The sequence below is a fragment of the Pelobates fuscus genome, chromosome 5, assembly GCF_036172605.1.
Source record: "Pelobates fuscus isolate aPelFus1 chromosome 5, aPelFus1.pri, whole genome shotgun sequence".
Taxonomy (NCBI): Eukaryota; Metazoa; Chordata; class Amphibia; order Anura; family Pelobatidae; genus Pelobates; species Pelobates fuscus.
Window position 1 is genome coordinate 153318282 of NC_086321.1, and position 22585 is coordinate 153340866.

Sequence of the window (22585 nt, forward strand, 5' to 3'; positions counted from 1 at the left end):
TCTAAAAGCTACCTCATTAAGCTGAAGGTGTTATGGTGACCATAATGTCCCTTTAATTATAGCCTCTGTGTAATTCCAATAACTGATATATTGCACAAAGTGTGATTGAGCTTTATTTCTATTAGTTTCACCTTTCTTGCCATCTCCTGATGTAAATTCATTTTGAAAGTGTTCCTATAAAGAAAAACAAACAAAAGCGTATATAAAAATTTGAAGGTATGCAACAAGTCAGTTTTACAAAGTTTTTTTTTTTTTTTTTTAAATACTCGAGGATTTGGTGCAGTTTACAGCAGAAAGCAGTTAAGCCAAATTTAACATGTTATCTTGAAATGTACTCTATTGAAAAATAAGTGTCACTCACAGTTCCAACTCTGTTGATGGCGCATGTGAAACAGTGATTAGCGATTGCAGCATTTCTTGCTTCTATTGGCCAAAGTGACTCACTACAAGAAAATCAATAGGTCAGTATGTCTAGAATTTTTTTTAACTAGAAGTTTTCTTTGATATCACACGCTACTCAAAGAATCAGAGCTACTACAGCCTGCTGTAGCGGTTATGATATCAGAAGTACCTTTGTCCTGTACCCCAGTAACGGGGCAAACAGTTTGGCAATGGTATGCCCCCTTACTTAGTTTCCCACTGAGCCCCAAGGCTCCTAGAATGACCAGTGATGAGCTTCCAGCTTCTGCAGAGCCAATGAATTCATACTGTTCAAAACAATTTGCACATAATTGACATTATCCAGCCCGGAACTCGAGTTCAGACCTGAAGGATGACAGCCCATGATGCTGCCGCACTGCCAAAGTTGAAGTTACACCTCCACCAGCCAAGGGGTTAAATTCCATAAGTGCAGTGTTTAATACTGAAACACTGCACAATCAAGCACCTTGACAACTTCAAATTAGAAAACAATATACCCCCTTGCTGTAATAAAAAAAAAAAAGGCTATTTTAGTGGAGTGACAAATACACACATGCCCCTGTACAATAAACACAAGCATAGGCTCTGCTCTCGTCTCCAAATATGGTTGTTACCAGTTCTAATTACTGAGAAAAACAAACAGACTGTCATGTTTCATTACCTAAGCCCCCCAACTGTAGCTGAAGGGTTGAAAATGATCTCTGCTCCATTCATGCTGTACATGAACCAGTTGAGGGGGTGGTGGCGCCCGTAGCAGATATTTACTGCAATCTTCCCAAATGCTGTCTGAAACACTTTGTGGCCTGTGTTTCCCTCCATGTAGTAGCTAGACTGGAAAAGAGACCAATAAAAAATAAAAAATAAAGAGATTGCACATTAACTGATGTAATATTTCTGCTAGTTGTTATCTAGACCTGCGTATAAAACCCATTTATATTTATAATGCTGAACTTTGTTTTTTTTTTTTATTATTATTTCTAATAGAGGGGAAAGGGGAATTAGTACATGGGGACTAATTTTGTTGTAAATTCAGAAGCAACATAGCTATTTGGCCTACATTTGTTTTAAACACAACTATCTCAGAAATATAAAGCAATTATTATTTTGTTTGCTTTCTGATTCCAAAAGTAAAAATAATACCAAAAACAATTTCAATCCCTTTGGCTGTTGTATTTTAAACTGAATTCAGAGTAGGCAAGCGTGACACTAAAAGCTTATTTTAAAACTTTGCTGTGCTCTTTGAGAGCTAATCATATCAGAACTATGTTTTAGTCTATTAAATGACCACTATAGGCACCCAGACCACTTCAGCTCAATGAAGTGGTCTGGGTGCCAGGTCCATGTAGGGTTAACCCTGCCTGCTGTGAACATAGCAGCCACTAGAGGTTAATCCAGCCTCTAGTGGCTGTCTCATTGACAGCCGCTAGAGGTGCTTCCGCGCTTCTCGTTGTGATTTTCACAGTGAGAAGACGCCAGCGTCCATAGGAAAGCATTGAGATTGCTTTCCTATGAACTGACTGAATGCGCGCGCGGCTCTTGCCGAGTTTGTTTTCCTGGCACTATAGTGGTCCTTTAACAGGCTGTTGTCAGCAGTCAGTACCCACTTTATTCTCAGAGATACTGTAGGAAAATATTTTCATATGAAAATCAGGCCCTTACTAGGCCTAGTTAGTGATACCATTTTCATATGGCATAATAAAACATGCAAGCTCTCAAGTAGAGCTTAATTTTGAATCTATCAATCAGCCTTGAGAGGCTTCTATCTCTGTTCCTCACATAAGCACTGCATTTTTATTTTTGCAAGATGTATATGTCGGCAACACCATTTGCAGCGTTTGCTGCCTACTAAGCCAGCAGCATTTATATTCCTCAGGGGTGAGTCGGATCACAAGTTTGGTTGCTAAGATAGTATTCATTGAAGGCTTGGTATTTTGTTTTGATCATAGTTGCAGGAGAGGAATCAGGGTGCGGGGAGAGAAAACTGTTGACCGTTTAACTGATATGCTTTCCCGAAGAAGTTAGTTTTCAAAGATTTTTTTGAAGGAGTGGAAACTGGGTGAAAATCTAACAGAGAGGGGATGGGCGTTCCATAGGAATGGTGCAGCCCTAGAGAAGTCTTTAAGGCGAGCATCAGAGGCAGAAGTACAAACACAGGTTAGACGTAGGTCTTCCGGAGAGCGTAGGGGCCTAGACGGGATATACTGGTGTATTAGTGAGGATAGGTAGGTCGAAGCAGCATTATGTTGAGATTTGTAAGCAAGTACCGGGATCTTAAATTGAGCCCTATATCCTACGGGAAGCCAATGTAGAGACTGACAGAGGGGGGAGGCGGAGACAGACAAAAAGATGCATGTTTGGAGTAAAATTATGGTATGCCATTGCTTGCCTTAATCAAAGGTTGCACAACATACTTTACACATGATATGTGCCGTGTAGCTTATATCCCTTACTATTTCAGTACTGGGTATGTTTTATCAGTGGAAACCAAATTGACTACTCAGGGAAAGAGTATGGGAGGACTGTAACTCATGAGCTTTCATCAATATGTATTTTCATATCAGTTTACACTGCATTTACAGGTGTATTTAGCTCTTTGCATTGCTTTAAGGGAGAAGTATGGCAATATAATTCATACAATGAATATGCATACATAGGAATAGAAGACTCAAAGACCATTATCCACTGTAATTAGGTTAAGTGTGATTATAAGCAAGGTAGATGTGAAATTGAATATCATTAGTAACCCATCAATTCTTAGAGGTGTCCAAGTTACTCACCTCATTAAAGTCTCCTATTCTAGGGATATGGTTCTTCCTACTTTTCCCTAGAACAGCTCCAGTGTTTGATATGACGACAGCCGTGTTCCACAGAACATCGCCATGGGACTCGTCCCTTTCCAGGATTGGAGATATGATGACCATGTTGTATTTCCTGGCCAGCTGAGTAGACAACACAGGTTAGAAGACATTAAAAGGAATGTACAAAAAGATAAAGCATTATTTACCTCCGCTCATCACCTTATTATATGGTAAGTGATTATATATACCATCTACACTGTGTTATAGTAGCCACTGTCTCCACCTCTCACCCTACAGCCACTGTCCTCACCTTTTACCCAGCAGCCCTTGTCCCCCCTCTCACCCAGCAGCCCAATGTCCCCCCTCTCACCCAGCAGCCCAATGTCCCCCCTCTAACCCAGCAGCCCAATGTCCCCCCTCTAACCCAGCAGCCCAATGTCCCCCCTCTAACCCAGCAGCCCAATGTCCCCCTCTCACACAGCAGCCCCATGTCCCCTCTCACACTCTGCAGCCTCTTTCTCCCTCACATCCAGAAGCCCCAAGACACCATCTCTCACCCTGCAGCTCCATGTCCCCTTCCCACACCCTGCAGCCCCGTGTCCCCTCTCACACCCTGCAGCCCCGTGTCCCCTCTCACACCATACAGCCCCATGTCCCCTCTCACACCATACAGCCCCATGTCCCCTCTCACACCATGCAGCCCCATGTCCCCTCTCACACCATGCAGCCCCATGTCCCCTTCTCACACCCTGCAGCCCCATGTCCATTTCTCACACCATGCAGCCCCATGTCCCCTCTCACACCATGCAGTCCCATGTCCCCTTCTCACACCATGCAGCCCCGTGTCCCTTTCTCACACCACGCAGCCCCATGTCCCCTCTCACACCATGCAGTCCCATGTCCCCTTTTCTCACACCATGCAGCCCTGTGTCCCTTTCTCACACCATGCAGCCCCATTTCCCCTTCTCACACCATGCAGCCCCATTTCTACTTCTCACACCATGCAGCCCCATTTCCCCTTCTCACACCATGCAGCCCCATGTCCCCTTCTCGCACAATGCAGCCCCATGTCCCCTTCTCGCACAATGCAGCCCCATGTTCATTCTCACATTCTGCAACCCCATTTCCCCCTTTCACACTCTAGATCTCTTATTCTGCCCTCAGACAACCTATTGTCTCCCCCTCACACACACATTGCCTATCAGCCCCAAGCTACACGTGGACTGGCCTAAGAAATATTAAACAAATGTGCCCACTTTGGAGAGGCATGAATGTCATTGGTGATGACACAACATGCACCCTCTTGTGCCACACCCCTCCGAGGGCTGCTCTGCCTTTAAATGCCTAAGCTGAATTTTTGTCCCAGTCTGGCCCTGCACACAGCACCCTCACACACATCAAATCACCCTCACACACAGCACTCTCACAAATATCACCCTCACACACACAGTACATTCACACTCATTGCTCTTACACACATCACCCTCACACACACACAACACCCACACACACACACGACACCCTCACACACACACACGACACCCTCACACACACACACAACACCCTCACACACACACACAACACCCTCACACACACACACAACACCCTCACACACACACACACAACACACACACACACAACACACACACACACACACAACACCCTCACACACACAACACCCTCACACACACACACCACCCTCACACACACACACACACAACACCCTCACACACACACACACAACACCCTCACACACACACACACAACACCCTCACACACACACCACCCTCACACACACACCACCCTCACACACACACCACCCTCACACACACACCACCCTCACACACACACCACCCTCACACACACACACCACCCTCACACACACACACCACCCTCACACACACACACACACCACCCTCACACACACACACACCACCCTCACACACACACACACCACCCTCACACACACACACAACACCCTCACACACACACACACACAACACCCTCACACACACACACACAACACCCTCACACACACACACACAACACCCTCACACACAACACCCTCACACACTTCACCACTCACACACTTCACCACTCACACACTTCACCACTCACACACTTCACCACTCACACACTTCACCACTCACACACTTCACCACTCACACTCACAGCACCCCTCCCACCAGGGCTTCAATGCTCTGAGGGTGCTATGTGGGTAAGGGTGCTGTGTGTGACTGCATGCTGTGTTTGCATCAGGGTGCTATGTGCGTGTGAATAAGCTGTGTGTGAGGGTGCAGTGTGTGCATGTGAGGTAGCTGTGAGTGTCAGGGGTGCAGTGTGTGTGAGTGAGGGTGCTGTGAGTGTCAGGGGTGCAGTGTGTGTATGTGTATGTGTGTGCTAGTGAGGGTGCTGTGAGTGTCAGGGGTGCAGTGCATGTGTGTGTGAGGGTGCTGTGAGTGTTAGGGGTGCATTGTGTGTGTGCTGTGAGTGTCAGGGGTGCATTGTGTGTGTGCTGTGAGTGTCAGGGGTGCAGTGTGTGTGTGTGAGGGTGCTGTGAGTGTTAGGGTGCAGTGTGTGTGTGATGTGAGTGTCAGGGGTGCGGTGTGTGTGTGAGTGATGGTGCTGTGAGTGTTAGGGGTGCAGTGTGTGAGGGTGCTGTGAGTGTCATAAGTGCAGTGTGTGTGTGCGCTGTGTGTGTGCTGTGAGTGTCACGGGTGCAGTGTGTGTGTGTGTGTATGTGCTGTGAGTGTCAGGGATGCAGTGTGTGTGTGTGTGTGTGTGTGTGTGCTGTAAGTGTCAGGGGTGCAGTGTGTGTTTGTGTGTGCTGTGAGTGTTAGGGGTGCAGTGTGTGTGTGCGCTGTGAGTGTTCAGGGTGCAGTGTGAGTGTCAGGGGTGCAGTGTGTGTGTTTGTGTGTGTGTGCTCTGAGTGTTAGGGGTGCTGTGTGTGTGTGCTGTGAGTGTTAGGGGTGCAGTGTGAGTGTCAGGGCCCTGGTTGCCATGATGTCACTTTGTTACTTCAAATGTAATGCAATCAGCTATTATGTGCTTGAAAAGAATACTGCCTTTGAAAATTCTTAATTTGCGTTAACATTGGAGACAGGTTTTACAAACCTGTGCTGTAAATCAATTTCTTGAATAAGTCATTATAAAAACGTCATTACTTACACAGTACCATAGCTTCATAAAGAGGAATAACATATACATAGAGGACACCATTTAATTTGGAGTGATTTAGAGTCGTGGATATCACCTTCACCAGTGATAACAAACCAGGCCACTGGAGATTTGTGGAAACATTTTCCATGATGCATAGTCAGTATAAATATAGTTCACTCAACATTTAGTGACTAAATTATGCATTACGATTATAGGAGATAATTCTGCGATTTGAATATGTTTAACTTATAACTGTATACGAAACAGGCAGGAAGTAGGAGTTGGAATATATCCCACTGTAACTGGATTGCTTATCAAGGTTATTCACAAAACCAGAAAATATTGAGACTTGATAAAGGAATTGTACATTTTGTGTCTGATGTTTCAATGATCTTAACAATTGTGACAATAGTAAGAATGTGTTGGTCAAGATGAAATATAAAGAGATAAACAAATTGCTTACCTCCTGGCAGAATTTGGTTGTTATTCCATTCTCAGCAGATTCAGCAAACTCTGTCCATGGAAGCTTCTCCCTTGTACAAAAAGCAAAGGGCATTGCTGTGGAGAAATGGTAACAAGCATATAGTCAATTAAACAGAAGAGAAGATGCAGGTGTAATTTAGGTGTATTGTTTGGTATAAACTATGTACACAATAGTGGGAGGGAAAAATTTGTGCACATTCAATTCTCAGTTTCCATTTACCTAGACATTCAAATATTCCTCAGGAATAAATTCTAGTGGTAACTGAAAGAGCATGCATGAGATGAGTCCATCTCACCTGATAGTTCAAAATGGTGGAGATGTGACAAAACTTGTGGGGAATGGTTGGCGTTGCCAAGGATGGGAATTGTAATTCACATTTCTGCATGAATATATATATATCCACAATGGCCAGGCTCTTCACAATAAACTTCAAATGCAACAGTCAGGATAAAATAGTACTGCAGTTTATTGTCACTTTCCACAATTTATACAAGGTTGTGCTCTCCCACAAAATAAAACAAAAAGAAAATAAATCCTACTCCAACTTGGAGACTTACTAAACAACAGTGTTACTAACTATCCAACTGGCCAGCTAATCTGGTTCCCAGTTTTAAACAAAATGAAATACAGCACTTTAAGCAGGTTTCACACAGTACCTTTGTCTCAGAGTCTCAGGCTTAACTACCTCCTCTCTCCCAGCTGTTAGACTCTCTGATGTCTTCAGAGGCTAACCTTTTAAAACCCTAGTGCTGGTTAATTACATTCACCTGGTTGATAACATACAAGGGGTGACTCCCCCCAATTAACCCCATCATGCTGGGAATAGAGAGCGTTCCAATCTATTACTAACATAGAAAGCCTCTCTGACCTTGCCACAAAATATATAAAATATACACTGCTCAAAAAAAATAAAGGGAACACTTAAACAACACAATGTAACTCCAAGTCAATCACACTTCTGTGAAATCCAACTGTCCACTTAAGAAGCAACACCGAGTGACAATCAATTTCACATGCTGTTGTTAAAATGGGATAGACAACAGGTGGAAATTATAGGCAATTAGCAAGACACCCCCAATAAAGGAGTGGTTCTGCAGGTGGTGACCACAGACCACTTCTCAGTTCCTATGCTTCCTGGCTGATGTTTTGGTCACTTTTGAATGCTGGCGGTGCTTTCACTCTAGTGGACGGAGTCTACAACCCACACAAGTGGCTCAGGTAGTGCAGCTCATCCAGGATGGCACATCAATGCGAGCTGTGGCAAGAAGGTTTGCTGTGTCTGTCAGCGTAGTGTCCAGAGCATGGAGGCGCTACCAGGAGACAGGCCAGAACATCAGGAGACGTGGAGGAGGCCGTAGGAGGGCAACAACCCAGCAGCAGGACCGCTACCTCCGCCTTTGTGCAAGGAGGAACAGGAGGAGCACTGCCAGAGCCCTGCAAAATGACCTCCAGCAGGCCACAAATGTGCATGTGTCTGCTCAAACGGTCAGAAACCATAAGGGTGGTATGATGGCCCAACGTCCACAGGTTGTGCCTGGACTTGTGCTCATTGAAATGGTTATGGTGCAAGGCGTCATGACGTGTGGTCGTTCTGACGGCGTAGTGACGTAAGAGGAGGGGCGGCCCGCCATGCAACGGCGTGTCCGGAGGGAGACGACCTCGAGGATGATTCTCCCCTTCTATCAATACTTCGCTAAGTCACTTCATTCAATTCGACAGATCCAGCTTAAAGTCCTGGTTTGCTCCAGTCAACTTGTGCCTACTAATTTATGTCTATTACAGACAACGCATCACAAAACACGGCGACTTTGAAACAGACACGTGGCAGTCAGATCCTCAGCAACTCTTCAGAGTTGTAATATATACCAGCCACTGTGCCACTGTGGTGAATAAATCTTAATAATCCAACTGCTGTTGCTTAGTTCAAATTTGAACGGCAAAATAGCCTGAACTGTGGTATTTATTTTATTTTTATTTTTCAACAATGTTGTTTTCAGATGCAAAATGTCTCAGCCTGAACAACTAGAGGATATTATCACTAGAATTCATTGTTTATTACTTTCTCATGTGACGGGGATATAACCTGCTTACGGTGTATATTGTGTCTAAACCTCGTCATATACAAGATAAGTGCAGTTTATTTGTTACTCCGGCAAACTTTTTTTTTTTTTTCCTTTAACCTGCCATTCATTCAATTCGTTTAACTATATCAAGTGGGGGATTTACCCCGTTAAGTAATCGCAGCCAAAATTTGAATGATTACAGTCCAGGCGATTTTATATCATGGCTGCTAAAAAGTCATAGGACTCAAAATCCTCTATGAGGAAAGAGAAAAAAGATCCTTCTCAGGATAAATCTTTGTCAACTTATTTCTCTCCAACATAAAAGTCTTAAACAGAAGATGAATGACACGGATGTCAGTTTAGAAAGCTTGGACTCAGAGGCTAATAACGAGCCCTTAACAATTACTTTTTCATGTTCTACCCTAAAGGACAATTTGCAACAGATAAACATGGAGCTGGCCGCAACAGCCGCAGAAATCAAATCAGAAATTAAACAAGAAATAAATGTGCTTGCTGTAAAAATAGATAAATTTGAGGATCAAATCAAAGAATTGGACTTTACTGTAAAAAAATTTAGCAGAAGACTGCCAAAAGGCACATATAAGATTTCAGAATTGGAGCCTCAACTGACCGGTCCAGACGCAAAAATTTGCGCTTTAGGAATATGGCAGAAAAGGGAAGAACGGAAGATCTAAGGCAAACTTTGTTGGAGTATTTTTCTGCTTTGGGTGCAACTCACATAATCAGTTAATAGAAAGGTGTCATAGACTCTTCAAACCTCAATCAATTCAGAACGATGATGAGATATTATTGCATGCTTTAACACATATGACTTTAAAGAAAAGATTTGGAAAGCCGCAAGAGAGAATCAGATAACTACGGGCTGTTTCCAAAATGTTAAAGTATTCCAGGACTTCTTTTTTGAGACTAGAACAAAAAGGAAAACGTTTAGTTTAGCCACCCAAACTCTTATACAACATGATATAAGATATAGGTGGCTTTACCCTCTGAAAATAAGTCTGACATATGAAGGGAAAAGAGAGCTATTTAAGTCAAATACTAAATTATTAGAATGGCTGAAAAGGAACAATTTGTTTGTGTAGATAGTAGATCCAGTAGATCCAGGGTGTAGGGGTTTAGTCTGTAACCAATACAAAAACTTGATTTAGATTTTTTTTTTATTATATCTAAGTTTTTTATTAGTAACTAAATTTGCTATGTGATAAAAAATGTTATTTATGTTCACATTTTCTTCCTTTTTGGGCCAAATGTATTAGTAGTGGCTCTTTTATGAACAATCAAAGATTGAATAATAATCTTCTCTATAAAGGGGTTTGGTTAATAACTTAAGAAATTTATGTGTGGCAATTACTAAATATTGTTGCATCAAAAACAAACAAATGGGGGATATGGATATGCTCATTTAAATGTGAAAGACAGTTGTAATATGGTTTCGATGCATGTCCCTAGTATTGGTACTGGTATTACAGTGGTAATGTATGTAATTATATGTAAAAATTGAAGAAATAAAATAAAGGAAAAAAAAAAATATTGTTGCATCACAGTTTAAGTCAACTTAGAATGACACTATTTTATAATAACGTTTCACTTTACGCTGGGAGTAAGGCATAATTTTTATGTGATATGAATGTGTTATGAATAGTTCAATATAAAGGTACAAATTTTTTGCACTGGGTTTAAATGTGACAGTAAGTTTTGGCCTATTAATGGTAAATTAATTCTCTTTATCTTATATTCCTCTATTTCACTTGTATTTTCTCGCGCTTACTCACTAAATGAACACTTTACTAATAGAGGTATTTAAAAGAGGTTAGAGGAAAAGGAAAAGGAAAGGAAAGGGATTTTTTTTTTACGATTTTCCGGGATTTTGGGAAATTATAATTTTTTTTTTTTTCTGTGAGTTTTTCAGACTGACCCCGGTAATATAAAATACAGATTTGGGGAAATTCTTAAGAGTCGCGCCCTTTGGCCATCTTGGTGGGCCGTCCTTCTTGTGTAGTTATACTACATTGTTTTCATTGTGCTCTAATGGGCATTAATGGATTAGATAGAACTATGTTATTAGGTAACTCTATTTGTTATGGTGGCATTGGTTCTATGTGTCATCTGACACTTGTGGGTGTTTGTCGATTGTTGTTCTTTTTTTTTCTTTTCGTGATGATCTTTTTTCTGAGTAGGAGGTACCTAATTCAAATTCTTGTAGCTTTTATATGTTGAAAAAAATGTCTATTAACGCCCAGGGGCTTAATACTAACAGGAAAAGAAACAGATTATATAACTCTTTAGTTGAACATAACATTCAGGTAGCTTTTTTAACATTGGCTTAAGGATTCTCAACAAAGATGGGGCGGTGCTAGATACTTAACAATTATTCAGGCCTCTCTTCTAGATAAAAAAAAAAAGAGGGGTTGCAATTATTTTTAGTAAAGATATTAATCTCAAAATTATTCACTTGGATTTAGATTGAGACGCCAGATTCATTATTATGGTTTGTAGCATTGACAAACTGATTTATACCCTGGTCAATGTTTACCTTCCAAATGTGGACCCAATGGCGAAATTCTACTTTAAATGGATAAAGTAGACAAGATTACCAGGGGCTCTAAAATTATAGCCGGAGATTTTAACTGTGTTAATGATCCTAAATTAGATAAGACATTTATACGCTCAACATCGATCGATAAAAGATCCACTAAACAGGCCAACAAAATTATATAATATTTGTAAACAATACAATCTTCATAATATTTGGAGGCTATTTCATCCATCTAAAAAAGACTATTCCCATTTATCTAGTGTTCATGGTACCTATTCTCGGATCGATTTCTGTTTAGTGGATGCTAACTCGATTTCCCTCTTTAATTCTATAACAATCAAGGAGAACCCTTGGTCTGATCACAGCTTTATATTATTTGACCTTGGTAACAATTCCTCACAGATTCGTTCTACTTGGAGATTGAACGACGCACTTATCAAAGACGTAAATAATAGAGAGGAATTGATCAAGCTATTAGAATTTTTTTTGGATGGATGGTGTACGCATAAATCAGTCATGAGAGGGTACCTAATAAAAATGGGCTATATTATTAAGAAAAATTATGGTAAGAATCTGAAGGACCTGTATATTGAATTCTATAAAGTTCAACATTAAATAAACAGCTCCCCTCTCTGGACTTAAGAACTCGTCTAAAAGATTTACAAAACCAAATAAACTTAAAAGAGGAAGAAAAAATTAAGATTAATATAAATAAATTAAAGGTAAACAACTACTATACAGGCAACAGAGCTAATAAAAATTTAACTAAGAGACTTAAAAATCATTATGCGACTAATAGGGTAGGAAAATTGGTAGATGGACATAACATTTATTCTACTCCCACCCAAATAGGGGAGAAATTTAATAAATTCTATCAAGACCTATATAATTTGAAACTGACTCCAAATTTGAAGGACATTCAAAATTATCTGTCCAATACTTTGATTCCAAAAATTCCTCCCCAAGATTTATTAGCTTTAAATAAGAAAATTCTTCCTAATGAAGTTCAAGTTCAAATTCAAAAACTAACTACAAACAAAACCCCGGGCCCAGACGGCTTTACTAATTTATATTATAAATACATGATGCCTTTATTGATAAATCCATTAACTGAAATGTTTAATCAATTAGCAGAAAACAAATCTATTCCAAAGGAATTATTACAATCAAATCTTGTTCCTATATTAAAACAAAATAAAGATAGCACTGACCCCAGAAATTATAGACCGATTGCGCTAATTAATGTAGATATGAAGCTATATTCGGCCATCATTGCTGAGAGAATTAAAATTATTATACCAAATTTAATTCATATGGACCAAATTGGGTTTATACCTGGTAGATGGGCATCGAACAATACTAGAAGGTTAATTGATATTATAGATTTGTCTAAAAGACATAAAGATCCCCCTCCTGGCCCTGTCTCTGGACACAGAAAAAGCGTTCGACAGGGTCGGGTGGGTCTATTTAGGTGAGGCCCTTAAGGCCTTTGGTTTTTATGGATGGATATATAATGCAATTTTGGCTTTATATTCTGTCCCTTCAGCTAGAACGGTTGGTCCGAATATCACCACAGGCTGGTTTGATCTCAAAAGCGGAACGAGGCCTCTTTTGCCCCTGCTGTATATTTTAACACTTGAGCCCCTAGCCATCAATATTAGAAACAACTTATTAATTAAGGGTGTCCAAACTAGACAAAGAAACATTAAAAATTCACTATATGCGGATGATGCTCTACTCACCCTTTCCTCTCCTGAGGATTCACTAGGGCCCCTAATGTCCGAAATTGATAGATATTCAAATATTTCCAATTTTAAGCTAAATATTTGAAAATCTACAGCCTTAACTATGAGCATGACCCATGATCAAGTTGATATTTTATCCCAGATAAATAAATTTATCTGGACAGATAAAGAAATAAACTATTTAGGCCTAATAATACCTGCTAATGTTTCTTGTATAACGGAGAGGAATGTTTTGTTGATAATCACAAATATGAACCACAATCTTAAAAAATTGAGAAATTTAGAAACATCTTGGTTAGGTAAAATCAATATAATACATTTCTATATTCTACCTAAATGGCTATATTTATTTGCCATGGTCCCACTTAAAATGTCTAAACCATGGTTAGCTATGATCCAATCTAGTTTTATTAAATTCATTTGGAAAAATTAAAAAACAATAATCACTCAGAAAATACTATTTAAAAAATTGTCCAAGGGTGGTCTCAGTTTTCCAAACATCACCTCTCTGTATTATGCTAACGTCATAAGGCATATTTACTCACTACAAGACACAGAGCAGAGGTCTGAACCATGGTTTCTTATGGAATCTGAGGCAGCTGATACCTCTAGATTACATTATTATATGTGGCTCGATAATAGGTATACTACTAACGAATTTTTCTCTAACTGCCTAACTACTTTGACTCAAACTTTAGAGGCTTGGGCAGAAAGTAAGAAAAACCTGGGTTTTACTCGATGTATTCCAAGGTCATGTAAATTAAACACTCTGGAATTAGTTATTGAAGATCTTTCGTTGAGACATTGGGAAAATATTGATTTATTAATAATTTCCGATATTATGCAAGGGGATAATATTCTTCCCTTCCAACAATTAGTTGATAACGTTCATATTCTGCCAAGAGAAATATTTACCTATCTCCGAATGAAAAATTTTATTCATAAAAATGTTATTAAAACTTCTTCTCTGTTGGCCAAGAATTTCGAATTTATATTCTGTAATCGCCCAATTAAAAAGGTTATTTCTATTGCAAACTCGTTGTTGGACAATCGGAATGCTGCCCCTTTTAAATTAATTAATATTTGGGAACAAGAACTAAATCTGAAGATTTCATCTAAGGATTGGTTCTCCCCCTTAATTTATATTAATAAATAAATTCATTGCTTAAATCTGATAGAATGTCACTTCAAAGTTGCACATAGATGGTATTACATTCCGACAAGACTGGCCAAAATGTATGATACTTATGACCCGCCTGCTGGAGATGCGGCACTTATCCGGGTTCTTACATACATATTTGGTGGTCTTGCCCCGCAGTTAGACCGTTATGGGCTTGGGCCTTTAATATTTTTTATACTCTCTCACTTAAGAAATTAAATGAACATCCGGCCTCAGCCCTTTTGCATCTCAATTGGTCTTTTAAGTCTCATAAATATAATTGTTTAGCAACTCATTGTTTTACGGCTGCAAAAATCATTATTGCTAGACAATGGAAATCATCAAAACCATTTCAGAAAAACCTTCTTATTAATCAGATTGTTTCTCAATTATTCATGGAAAAAAGATATTATCAATACTTTCAAAAAAATATGAGTGGTATGCCAATTGGTTTCAAAAATGTTCTCAGTTATATGGATACATTTAGTTTAAAATTATCCATTATAATAGGCACAGAAATAGGGTGTTTGTTGTAGTCTCACAATGCTAAAGCTTCATTATCAATTGCTTGAATATTTTTTTTTTTTATGGTAACTGTCCTACTTTAAATGGGTGTGGGTTTTCCTCCTTTTTTTTTTTTTTCTTCCTGCTCTTTTGTTTTCTTCTATTTGTATGAAGATGCTGAACTCATGTTATTTGAATATAATATGTGATTTATCTGAAACTTGTTTTTTGTATTGTCATGTATGGTAAAAAAAAAAAGTGAAAACCGTCTCAATAAAGAATTATAAAAAAAAAAAAAAAAAAGAAAAGAGATCATCAGTAATGGTGACCTTAGAAGAGGAGGAACATCTGGAGCTGTGAGACTGGATGGAACAGGATGAAAGGTGAGTAAAAAATAAATAAATCTGTGTTTTTTATTTTTTTTTATTTTACAATAGGGGGTCCTGGTAATCTATTTAACCAGAATAATAACAGTAAAAATAAAATGACTTCTAGTGTTATGTTTAAGTGTTTTGTTCAATATCTATTAAAATAAATATTTAGTAAATTATATTGCAATCTACTTCAGATAAGGCAAAGTCAGAGCAAACACTGCAAATGAAGAAACAATTCTTAATTTCTCCTATTCTTTGCATGCTTTCTGTCATATGCAAAGTAATAGGCTTATAACAATGACTATCAGGGAGCTGGAGATGAAGGTGCCCAGTTGCAGGCTAAAGACGCACTGGCGTACATATAGCGGTCGCAGGGGTCACATCTGCGACCGAGCCCGTCACTCCAGGGGGCCCAGCAGACCACTGCAACCAGGTGCCCGCCATCATCATTTGTGGCCCCGGCCCGCGCGGCAAACCACTGGGGCCGCATGTTAACGTACCCATGGGTATGGTTTTTCATGGGGCCGGTCAGCGCTGCTGTGCTTTAACAGCGCAACCGGGCCCGCTGTGATGAGATCATCACATGCTGGGAGGAAGTGACTCCCCGTCACTCCTCCCAGCTATCAGTGAGAGCCCACGTGCGAGGAAGCAGAGGGAGCCAGAGTGGGAACTCTAACTCCCATCAACCTCAGCCACCACTGGACCCCAAGTAAAGTCGCCCTACTGCACTTAAAAGGTAGGAAACAGGAAGGTGACTTAAATATTATGTGTGTGTGTTTGTTTGTATGTATGTGTCTTTGTATGTATGTCTTGTGTGTGTGTCTGTCTGTATGTGTGCCTGTCTGTATGTGTGCCTGTCTGTCTGTCTGTATGTGTCTTTGTATGTATGTTTGTTGTGTGTGTGTGTGTGTGTGTGTGTCTGTCTGTGTCTTTGTAAGTATGTGTCGTGTGTATATGTATGTATGTATGTGTGTGTGTGTCTGTTGGGGGGTAGGGTGGATAGAGGGGCCCCATGAATCAGTTTCGCACCAGTGCCCCATGGGTTGTGTGTACGCCACTGTAAAGAGGTATGGTTTTCAACATTTAATTTCCTTTTTCACAATTAAATCTCTGAATTTAGGGTGTAAGTAAGCAGACTGTTAAAAATTGTGGGAAGTGACAGGTCCCCTTTAATAAAAATGCAGTGTGGGTAAAGTCACAGACAAGCTGGGCGTTAAGGAAAGAACCAATATTGAATAATCATTGTGGAAAAAGTAAGGAATTAATGTGACAGAACTATGTAGAGGTGGTCATATGATTAGGTGTCTTCCTTATTGTTTTTGTTAAAAACAAACTAACCCTACAGCAGTTAATAAACCTAAAGTTGCATCTCCTTTTGAACTGCATAGATCTACATAAATAATAAAAATGAAATAAATCATGTGAAAGTTTGTATCAGATTTTACAGTGTGTGGCATGCTTGTCATAGGTACAATACAGCTATTTACATTTCACAAACCAACAGCAAAGCAAAGTCTTTTTCCCTTGACCCTTTGTGCCCTTCTCAACTGATACAAGTGGTTACAGTGTAACTGCCAGTTACAGATTTACCTGCCTAGTAATCATTTGTATGTAAGGTACAAAAGTGCGGAATTATCAAAATGGAAAAGTAAAATAAAGCGTGCATTTACTCCATTGCATGTAAATACATAACAATGCCTCATCCTTTGGTTCTGTAAAGGGATATTTCATTCCCTTTACAAAGACATCAGGCAGGTAAGAAACATCACATACGTTGTGCTACCTCCCTTCCAAACAAGGACACCAGAGGTAGATGCAAGAGGCTACCTGTGCAGTCATCCACCGTTAAGAGATATTCACAGTTTAGGCCTGAATTAGAATAAACTTTTAAAGTCAATTCTGTTTTCAGTTTGGCTATTTTTGCCTTAAAGGGATACTATAGTGTTAGGAATATAAACCTGTATTCCTAACACTATAGTTCCCTCTGCGCCCCCCTCCCTCACGGTCACTCCCTCTAATGGCCAATAAAGGGTTAAAAACCCTTTAGTCACTTTGCACTGGGTCTGCACTCCTCCAACACTGCCTCCTCCTCTGGGGGGGTAATGAGAATCCGTAGAGCGCGCTGCTAGCACATTAGACTCTCCCTTTAGGAAAGCATTGAATCAATGCTTTCCTATGAGGTTTTCACCGACGCTGGATGTCTTCATGCAGAGTGTGGAGATCTTAAGTCTGGTAAGATCCCAGAAGCACAGTCACTACATGTTGTCTTAGTGCTGTAATGTAAACACTGCAGTTTCTCAAAAACTGCCATAATTAACATTGCAGGACTAAGTGGAACAGGAACATTGCACCCACACTACTTCAGGAGCTGGGTGCCTATAGTGGCACTTTAAAGGATCACTATAGTGTCAGGAAAACAAAGCGGTTTTCCTGACACTATAGTGCCCTGAGGGTGCCCCTACCCTCAGGTTCCCCCTCCCGTGGCGCTGAAGGGTTTGAAACCCCTTCAGCAGCTTACCTCAATCCAGCGCCGGGCTCCCTCTGTGCTGGTGACCTCTCCACCCCGTCCGACATCACTGGAGCTGAATGCGCATGCGCGGCAAGTGCCGCGCGCGCATTAAAGGTGTCCATAGGAAAGCATTTCTCAATGCTTTCCTATGGCGGCTCTGCGCGATGGAGGTAAAATCCGCCTCCAGCGTCGCAGATGCGCCTCTAGTGGCTGTCCGGAAGACAGCCACTAGAGGCTGGATTAACCCCAAATGTAAACATATGTTGGCATCTGAAGGGTTAAAACCTGAGGGACCTGGCACCCAGACCACTTCATTGAGCTGAAGTGGTCTGGGTAACTATAGTGTCCCTTTAAGTACTGTAAACATGACTCACTTCCCTGTGTTTATCTGTGAGTCCTTTAGGAAGGAAGGAAGGAAAGATTTGAATAGTTACCATCTACTATTTTACAGTTGCTCTCCACAGACTAGTCCTTTCCTCGTATCAGCAAAGTATATACTTTTTCGGCTGTTGGCATTCTCACACTTAAAGGGACGCTATAGCTAAAAGAATGCTACAGCTTATTGTATTTGTTTTGGTGAGTATAATCATTGCCTTCAGGCTTTTGTCAGTAAACAATGTATTTTCAGAGAAAGGACCATGTGTACATTTCAGCCTAGGGATATCTCCACTGGCCACTCCTCATATGGCTGCTAGAGGTGCTTCCTGGGGCAGTGCTGCACATTTTACATTCAGTGTATCCACCCTCTGCATGTAGACACTGAACTTTCCTCATAGAGATGCATTGATGCAATGCATCTCTATGAGGAGATGCAGATTAACCAGGACTGTGTTTGGCTTGTGCTGGCTCCTCCCCTGATCTGCCTCCATGACATTCTTAGCCAATCCAATATTTTCCTATGGGAAAGCACTTCGGATTATATCAGCCAAGCAGGCAGATCAGGAGCAGAGTCAGCAACAGCAGACTGGAATAAAGGTACAATTTTATTATACTTAGGGGGGCCAGGGGGGATAAATTGTGTTTTTAACACTATAGGTTCAGGAATACATGTTTGCTTTCCTGACCCTATAGTGTTCCCATAATGTATGTAGATGTATCATTTTCCATCAACACAATCAACATCATGCCATATATTGTCTTAACAGTGTGTATATTAAAATAAAAATACACAGTAGCCCTTTTGTAATGATAAGTTACGCCATTATATTAATTGTATTAATTGTGGTAATTTATGCATTGTATGTAACTACATTTTTGTCAACATGCAAGGGTCTGGTGTGAGTGTAAAAGGGGTTAAACAATAAGTATAGATAAATCCTTACTCCAAGCTTCCTGGAAACACACAATATTCACACCACATGTAGAGGCTGCCTCCACCATCGTAGCAATGCGCTTGTGCAGGGCATAGATCTGTGGTGGGAAAAAAATAAGATGTGAATGTAAGGCTTATACTGCTTTGTAAATAAAAATTGAGTAAATAGTACATGGATGGTATGAGCTGAGCCTGCAGGACTACTAGGCCATATTTTGCTGCTGTGGCATGTAGCAGCATATAGCCAGGCATAACGAGCAGATCACATTGCTCATGCCATGAGTGCCAGCTCTGCATAGATTCTCTGACGGAGTGCCTCATGTATCGCGGGACACAGGGTACAAGCCCTAACAGGTGGCTGATTGGCCAGGTATCATTGGCACCTACAGGTTTGTCAATAGATAAAATGTTCATATGTTATTTACGCACAATATTTTAAGGCAATAATTAGCTATGGAGAAGATGGACGGCTGTGCCAAGCTTAGACTTTATTTTATTTTTTTACAGATCACTTTTCACAAGAGTTAGTAGCCAGAAGAAATATGTAACTTGAGATCTGATACATGAACCACACTGGAGGTACTGAACTTTCCTTTTCCAAAAGTATCACAATATTAACCTCCTGGATGTCCCAAGGAGGTATATATGTAAATATTAACATGCTCTATAAACCTCATCTCTCCTGTAAAATTTGAAAGTAGCCTATGGGATTTACTTGAACAGTATGTGTTGCAGGAATATGAGTATGTACTGTTCCAAATGGATTAGTAATATGACCCACTGCTGGGGGGGGGGGGACTTGGTTTACATTCCAGCATACTGTACAAACGAAGTGATCATTGGACTCTCTGCAAACAAGAGAACATGTACTCCACAAACTACAACACTAATGTACAATACTCTGGACATATAGACAAATAATCAAAATAGTGCAGTATTATAGACACAGATTAACAGCACAACACCTACTAGAATACAAAATCACTGCATGTATCTCTGCCACCCGTATGTAGTAATTCTACCTAAACAATTCTTCACTGCTCAATCAAAACAATAAAAAATAAAAAAAAAGCATGCATTGTGATGACTCACATATCTTAAAACATACCAACTTTACATACATACACATACTTGTAGACATAACAAAACTGCATATAGCATCACCTACCTGTTCCACTACTGGCTCTGTGGTGGCTGTCTGAATTCTATTCTGGATTAACCCCACTCTGACTATTCGGGGCCGTCGAAGTTGCTCTGTAGCTGCTTCAAGGATGAAGCCCTTCAGCTCAAACTGCCCCTGGGATGCAGCGTTCACAGCAACATCTGGTAGATCCAGGATCCTAGGACGGGATATAGCACTAACATATTCAGCTGCGTTGTACAATAAAATTAGGGATCCAAGTAATACTGGCAAAACAATTCAGCTAAACAGCGGCAAGAGGTGATGACGGCCCTCCTGACAAAACTGTGATATATATACTCCGTATATTATATCAGAATGCTCTGACTATACAACTCCCTCACCCGGGTTCTTTGCCATAGAGGAGCCTCCAGACTTCCTTTATCTCCTGGCCTGGGATATGTCTCTGCAGGACCTGCTCCAAAGACTCCAACTCTCCGGACATGGTGACAGCTCGAAACTTCTGAACCACCAGCTTAGAGACTTGATAGCTGCATGGAGGGGGCGTAGCGAGAGACCCGCCCCCTTCCCTATATTAGATAACATTCTAAATTATTCCAGTATACTGTACACAGTTATGCATTGCTAACATTCTAAACACAGTTATCCATTGCTAACATTCTAATTGAATCCAGTATACGCAGAGATTCATTGCTAACATTCTAAATGAATCCAGTATACGCAGAGATTCATTGCTAACATTCTAATTGAATCCAGTATACGCAGAGATTCATTGCTAACATTCTAAATGAATCCAGTATACGCAGAGATTCATTGCTAACATTCTAATTGAATCCAGTATACGCAGAGATTCATTGCTAACATTCTAAATGAATCCAGTATACGCAGAGATTCATTGCTAACATTCTAAAGGAATCCAGTATACGCAGAAATTCATTGCTAACATTCTAAATGACTCCAGTATACGCAGGGATTCATTGCTAACATTCTAAATGAATCCAGTATACGCAGAGATTCATTGCTAACATTCTAAATGAATCCAGTATACGCAGAGATTCATTGCTAACATTCTAATTGAATCCAGTATACGCAGAGATTCATTGCTAACATTCTAAATGAATCCAGTATACGCAGAGATTCATTGCTAACATTCTAAATGAATCCAGTATACGCAGAGATTCATTGCTAACATTCTAATTGAATCCAGTATACGCAGAGATTCATTGCTAACATTCTAAATGAATCCAGTATACGCAGAGATTCATTGCTAACATTCTAAATGAATCCAGTATAGGGCTACGCAGAGATTCGTTGCTAACATTCTAAATGAATCCAGTATACGCATGGATTCATTGCTAACATTCTAAAGGAATCCAGTATACGCAGAAATTCATTGCTAACATTCTAAATGAATCCAGTATACGGCTACGCAAAGATTCATTGCTAACATTCTAAATGAATCCAGTATAGCAGGGATCCATTGCTGACATTCTAAATGAATCCAGTATACGCAGGGATTCATCGCTAACATTCTAAATGAATTCAGTATATGCAGGGATTCATCGCTAACATTCTAAAAGAATCCAGTATACACAGAGATTCATCGCTAACATACTAAATGAATCCAGTATACGCAGGGATTCATTGCTAACATTCCAAATGAATCCAGTATACGCAGGGATTCATTGCTAACATTCTACATGAATCCAGTATAGGGCTACGCAGAGATTCAGTGCTAAGATTCTAAATGACTCCAGTATACGCAGGGATTCATTGCTAACATTCTAAATGAATCCAGTATACGCAAAGATTCATTGCTAACATTCTAAATGAATCCAGTATACGCAGATTCGTTGCTAACATTCTAAATGAATCAAGTATACGCAGGGATTCATTGCTAACATTCTAGATGAATCCAGTATACGCAGAAATTCATTGCTAACATTCTAAATGAATCCAGTATACGCAGAGATTCATTGCTAACATTCTAAATGAATCCAGTATACGGCTACGCAAAGATTCATTGCTAACATTCTAAATGAATCCAGTATACGCAGAGATTCATTGCTAACATTCTAAATGAATCCAGTATACGCAGGGATTCATTGCTAACATACTAAATGAATCCAGTATACGCAGGGATTCATTGCTAACAATCTAAATGAATCCAGTATACGCAGGGCAGGGATTCATTGCTAACATTCTACATGAATCCAGTATATGGCTACGCAGAGATTCATTGTGAACATTCTAAATGACTCCAGTATACGCAGGGATTCATTGCTAACATTTTAAATGAATCCAGTATACGGCGTCGGCTACGCAGAGATTCATTGTTAACATTCTAAATAAATCCAGTA

General features: G+C 40.2%; 1 protein-coding gene across 1 annotated transcript in view; it reads right to left on the bottom strand.

Moving 5' to 3' along the window:
• UPB1 (beta-ureidopropionase 1) overlaps positions 1 to 20758 on the bottom strand; it is a 26321-nt gene extending 5563 nt beyond the window's left edge. The window contains exons 1-8 of the mRNA XM_063457057.1: positions 20609 to 20758; positions 20253 to 20424; positions 19095 to 19182; positions 6841 to 6935; positions 3198 to 3359; positions 1082 to 1251; positions 362 to 443; positions 132 to 174 (exon numbers count right to left, since the gene is read on the bottom strand). Coding sequence (XP_063313127.1) covers positions 132 to 174; positions 362 to 443; positions 1082 to 1251; positions 3198 to 3359; positions 6841 to 6935; positions 19095 to 19182; positions 20253 to 20424; positions 20609 to 20709 — 913 coding nt within the window. The 5' untranslated portion in view covers positions 20710 to 20758. The remainder of the gene's footprint in view (positions 1 to 131; positions 175 to 361; positions 444 to 1081; positions 1252 to 3197; positions 3360 to 6840; positions 6936 to 19094; positions 19183 to 20252; positions 20425 to 20608) is intronic.
• Between the last annotated feature and the right edge of the window lie 1827 nt (positions 20759 to 22585).